Source organism: Ascaphus truei, chromosome 21, assembly GCF_040206685.1.
Source record: "Ascaphus truei isolate aAscTru1 chromosome 21, aAscTru1.hap1, whole genome shotgun sequence".
In the NCBI taxonomy this organism is placed as follows: Eukaryota; Metazoa; Chordata; class Amphibia; order Anura; family Ascaphidae; genus Ascaphus; species Ascaphus truei.
Window position 1 is genome coordinate 6965851 of NC_134503.1, and position 6000 is coordinate 6971850.

The 6000-nt window shown below is 47.9% G+C and overlaps 1 protein-coding gene across 6 annotated transcripts in view; it reads right to left on the bottom strand.

Moving 5' to 3' along the window:
- Positions 1–6000, bottom strand: part of CCDC180 (coiled-coil domain containing 180) — a 77127-nt gene that overhangs the window by 32369 nt on the left and 38758 nt on the right. For all 6 annotated transcript variants that reach the window (XM_075578767.1, XM_075578764.1, XM_075578766.1 and 3 more), the window contains 2 exons: positions 5696–5871; positions 3948–4128 (listed from right to left, as the gene is read on the bottom strand). In XM_075578767.1, the coding sequence (XP_075434882.1) occupies positions 3948–4128; positions 5696–5871 (357 nt within the window). The remainder of the gene's footprint in view (positions 1–3947; positions 4129–5695; positions 5872–6000) is intronic.

Below are 6000 nucleotides of genomic sequence, written 5' to 3' on the forward strand. Positions count from 1 at the left end.
GATATCCTTAAAACCTGACATGTTGGTGGCCCTTGAAGACTGGAGTTGGCCACCCCTGGTATAGAGCATAACAGGAAGTATTATTATTTTTAACAACAGTAAGACAGATAGGCATTGCAGGAGTGCCATATGATTCTTGGCTTACAGCAAATCGCTATATCTCTGATCGCTTTTTAGAACACACATTAACTCTCACCCTAATCCACCTCTTTAACCTCTCTCACCTCTGGCACATTCCCATCTTCTTTCAAACATGCACTCATCACACCCTCCTAAAGAAACCATCCTTTGACTCGCCCTCTTCTCAAATTACCGCCCTACAGTATCTCTCTTCTCCCCTTTGTCTCCAAGCTACGTGAGCAACTTGTAAAACAATGCATGATTCACTTTCTCTCTTTCAACTCCCTGCTTGACTCTTTACAACCTGGTTTTCGTCCGCTACACTCCACCGAGACAGCACTAACAAAAGTGACCAATGACCTACTCACAGCTACATCTATGGGTAATTTCGCCCAATGAACTCTCCTGGGTCTCTCTGCTGCCTTCGACCCTGTTGATCACCCCCTTCGCCTAAATATTTTCCACTCCATTGGCCTTTGTGACGCAGCCTTCTCCTGGCTCATGTCCTACCTTTCCAACTGCTCCTTAAGTGTTTTTTGGTGTCTCCTCCTCTTCACTCCCTCTTTCTGTTGGGGTCCCACAAGACTCTGTCCTTGGCCCTCTGCTCTTATCACTCTACACCTCTTCTCTTGGTGAACGAATACAATCTTTTGGCTTTTAATATCATCTTTATGCTGATGATACCAAAGTCTACCTCTCCCTCCCCTGACCTTTCTCCCTCTCTCCTGTCCCGTGTCACCAACTATCTCTCTGCAATCTCCTCCTGGATGTCTCATCTCTATCTGAAGCTTAACATGTCCAAAACAGCATGAATATTCTTTCCTCCTTCCACTGCCACCGCTATACGACAACAATCTCAACTCCTCAAGCCCGCTATCTAGGGGTCAGGGGAGTAGCTATAGCCCGGGGCCCACGCTCTTAGGGGGCCCACTCTCCTTCCCTGTAGAGACAGGCGGGGTAGATGGTATGCGGTGGCGGGCCCCCGTGTTAAAGAAAAAGCAAGCCGGTAGAGGAATCAGCAAGACTGGGGAGGTGCGCCCTCTAGCAGTCTGACCCGGAAGTCTTTCTTACTTCCGGTGTCTGTTGCCACAGCTCCTCTACCTGCTATTCTGATCATCTCCTTCCTCCAAAGGTAGGCATGGGAGAGAGAGAGCTGAGGGAGAGAGAGATAGAGAGTTGAGGGAAAGGGAGAGACCTGAGGGGGGAGAGTGAGAGCAAAAGCTGAGGGGGGAGAGAGAGAGCAAAAGCTGAGGGGGGAGAGAGAGAGCAAAAGCTGAGGGGGAGAGAGAGCTGGGGGGAGAGAGAGCAAAAGCTGAGGGGGAGAGAGAGAGCGAGAGACCGAGCTGAGGGGGGAGAGGGAGAGAGAGAGCTGAGGGTGGGAGAGGGGGAGAGAGAGAGAGAGAGAGAGAGAGAGAGAGAGAGAGAGAGAGAGAGAGAGAGAGAGAGAGAGAGAGAGAGAGAGAGAGAGAGAGAGAGAGAGAGAGAGAGGAGAGAGAGAGAGAGAGACAGAGAGAGAGAGAGAGAGAGAGAGAGAGAGAGAGAGAGAGAGAGAGAGACAGAGAAAGAGAGAGAGAGAGAGAGAGAGAGAGAGAGAGAGAGAGAGAGAGAGAGAGAGAGAGAGAGAGAGAGAGAGAGAGAGAGAGAGAGAGACAGAGACAGAGAAAGAGAGAGAGAGAGAGAGACAGAGAAAGAGAGAGAGCATGAGGAGAGAGAGAAAGAGAGAGCTGGGGGAGAGAGAAAGAGAGAGCGCTGGGGGAGAGACAGAGAGAGAGACAGAGAGGGTTGGGAGAGATCTGAAGGGGGAAGAGAGCTGAGGGGGCGAGGAGAGAGCTGAGGGGGCAGGGAGAAAGTGCTAAAGGGGGAGAGCTGATGAAGGGGAGCACTGATGATGATGTGGGGGAGAGCCGATGATGGTGATGAGGAGGAGGAAGGGGAGAGATGATGATGAGAGAGAGGATGGGGGGGGGGGAGAAAAAAATGACAGTCCATATTAATAATAATGGGGCCCTGAAATTAATTTTGCCTGGGGGCCCACCCATGTTTTGCTACGCCACTGCTAGAGGTCATCTTTGACTTTGATCTCTCGTTCCTCACATTAAATCCCTCACGATGTTCTGTCGTCTTCACCTCCAAAATATCGCCAAGATTTGCCCTTTTCTCACTTATGATGCAACTAAAAACCTAATCCACTCACTCATCCTGTCCCACCACGATTACTGCAACCTTCGCCTAGTTGGCATTCCCCTTGTCTGCCTCTGCCAATGCCGATCCATCCAAAATGTTGCTGCCAGACTCATCTACCTAACTCATTGCTCCACTTCTGCTGCTCCACAACGCATATCCCTACACTGGCTTCCCATAGCCTCTACAATTATATTTTAAACCCTAGTCATGACTTATAAAGGTCTCAATGACAATGTCCCCCTTACATCTCAGTCCTCATCCACAAATACACACCAAAAGGCCCCCTACATTCTGCCCACGACATCCGCATTTGCTCCCACCTAATTACCTCTTCTAACTTCCGCCTTCAAGACTTCTCCCGTACTGCCTCCCTACCACGTACCATCAGACTGTCCCCCACATTTCAGATGTTTAAAAACCTTGCTGAAAACTCACCTTTTCAAGGAAGCCTCCTCGTCTTACCTCTAACATCCAACTCCCCTCCCCCTCCAACCCCATTGGTTCAGCCACACAGCTGGTCCCAATCTCTACCCTATGTAATATCCCCCCCCCCCCTCTCCAAAAAAAAATATCAATGACTTCAGCTGACAGACTGGGCTATATTCTAATATGCCAAACTGAGCCGCACCTACAATGAGCAACCACTTTATCTTCTTGTTTCAACATTGTCCCTCATGCCCTCTAGATTGTAAGCTCCCACCAGCAGGGCCCTCATTACCTCTTCGTATCTGTTTGTCCTCACTTATATGTAACCGTTTATGTTTTTGTATTATATAAAACTCTGTGCCGCATTGTACCGTGCTGTGGAATATGTTGGCGCTTCCCAAATAAACGATAATAATAATACATTATTCTTGTGTGTACATGGGTGAGAGTGAAGATTGTAGCAGCTTATTCAAGTAGAATGCCTTTCTGTCACTTTCCATAGTATACCTAGGGCTTCATTTATAAAAGTCCATGCTAAGGAGAGCAGAGTGCCAGAGGGGGAGGAGAAGGGAGAGGGTGAATGGAGATTTCTGTACTTCCAGCTGGCAATAAAACTGACTTATGCAGGATATTTATAGGCAGGCATTAGCTGTGATCAGGGCCGCCGACAGGGGAGAAGAGAAGGGACAGGTGTCCCGGGCCCGGAGGCTGCAGGGGGCCCGGCCGGCGCTGCAACTTGGTCCGACCTGGCTGCCGGTCGCTGCCGAGCCCTGGCTCTCCATCAGCTGCCTGCAGACCTCTCCCCCACTGTGTCCCAAGCTGCCACCTCTGGCACGCGACGGCCCTCTCTGACGTCAGGGCACTGGAGTAAACTGGCTTCTGGTGCGCGCCGCGGTACCGGCATGAGGAGGCCTGGCGCGCGCTGACGGCGAAAAAACGTGGGACACAGTGAGGGAGAGGCCTGCAGGCAGCTGATGGAGAGCCGGCAGTGACCGGCAGCAGGGCCCTGGCTGTGATTAGTGAATGAGCCTGCTGCATCAGGGCAGGCTATAGGCCTGGTCTGCACTTCCTATTTCCCCATGCGACAAATATAAGCTTTAGCCTTCCAAATAGGGCTCAGTGCAGCAAAATTAAACATTACAGGTAAGGAAGGACTACCTCTAAGAAGGGTAAATAACAGCATCTTATCGATGTGTTAACAGATAGTTTCTTCTTACTTGTCAGACTTATTGGCGTTCAGGAATGTTGACTCCATGGCACAGATCTTGTTACGGAAGCTGCATGTTTCTTTCTTCATTCTTTCAATGAGTGAGGCACATTCGTTCTTCAGTTGGGTAAGCGCTTTGGTCACCCCAGAACAGTGACGGTCCACGCGCTCCGAGTGAAGGAGCAGCTCCGCTGGAAGTCAGGCCAGAGTGACACAGTTTAACTTCTTAAAACAGCAGTGCCACGTTCATAAACTGACTAAGTAAGGAATAAAGTCACAAATAATATGACGCCCTTGCTACAGCCTAGTTTAAATAGAGTGTGGCATAGCAGGTGCTACATATATTGAATATTGACAAAAGAACAAGATCACTGCTCTGATTGCACTCACTGTCCTTTTACTAATGTTGAAGTTGAAATGATGTCTTAAGTTAAAACAAACTTTAAATAGTGGATATTAAAATAATATTGTAAAAGCGGTGAAAACACAACACACAATAAGGAACAGACCAATTATAACCTGGTGTTAGCAGAAACTAGCAAAGTGCTGCTGCTATTATCTTATTGACAAAATACATCAAGTATTGGGGAGGTTCGAGAGACAAGCCCTGGAAATCCTAGACAGGTTCTCTCAACATGGCTACACCCAAAGAACAATGAAACAGGTCTGGAGGCGACTCAAGTTTACAAGATTTCCGCTTTTGGAAGAAAGTCACTAGTTGAAATAACTCGAAAGATTATAAGATTTGTAGGAACGTTTAACAGCCAATGGGCAAAAAATTAATAGCATACTACAACAACATTGGTACATTCTACTCCAAGACACGGATAATAGAGCAGTCTGTAGTGGTAGACCCAAACTTTTGAGTAGGAGGGTCAACGTCACGAGGCGTTTCCGTGCAATAGTGCTGGATCGTTGCTATTGCACTCTATAGAATAAGGGTCATTGTGTCTAAATATGTACATTTTTGAAGTGAAACTTCTTTGCTGGCACCTACAGGGTTTTCATGGGGAAAAATCCTTGCGTTGGAACAAAAAAAAACATAACGCGAGTGACGTCACGGTACTAATAGACGTGAGCCGACGCTCGCGCCCGTCACGCATGGGCAAAAAAGCACTATGCTGGGTCTCGCCGCACATGCACAGTGGCCACCGGTGTCTGGCGCACATGCGCAGTGGCGACCAGTGTCTGGCGCACATGCGCAGCGGCGGTCGGACTCAGGCGCACATGCGCAATGTACAATGAATTATGGAACAAAGGAGTTACCTGTTGCACTGTCCTACACCCAGGAGACCTCCCCAGTTCAGAAGATATTCCCTAGTGACATACTAGCTTGTTTGGGAAATTAAAATAGCCGTCGACAGAAAGCTACAGTAAAAAACAGCGCACAACGCACATGGTGAAGTATGTTCAAAAATAAAATATATTAGGTAAAGGTAATAAATCTGCGTACATCAAGTAAGATTTTGCAAGCATTTCATGTACGATGACATGAGTTACCAGACACTGGTAGCGCACTATTTTCTGGGGTTTTTTTTGTGTCGACAGAAAGCTGCCTTCAAGAACATTCTACCTAATTGATTCGAAGACAGGTTATCTGGAAAAGGGCAACTGAAAGGATCTCTACATGTACGATAACTACAGCCCTACGCAATGTGACCCGCTGGTTCTAACCAATCTCAAACAAAAGGGAACTAAAAAGGTTATAGGCAGGAAATTAGGACATTAAACAAAAATAGAAATGCCAAATGGGGGTACCAGCTCGGACGTGATGGACATCCATCTCTATGCGCTTGCTCCTTGGTTCATGCAGATGGTAACGCAGCTCTAGCTCTGATTTCAGCTCCTCCTTCTTAGCAACTACAACACTATGGGAATTGGAAATGGTCTTGTCAAACCACTGTTCCAGGTGCTCAAAAAACCCAAGACGGATCCTGAAAGTGGGGGCAAAAAAAGTATTTTAGAACCACCGAGGCGAGCGTGTTAAAGGTGCAATTAAAGCGCTTTATTTTAATACACGGTATTGAAGCAGGGGGTCTCCGGAGCTGATCTTCGTTAATTTC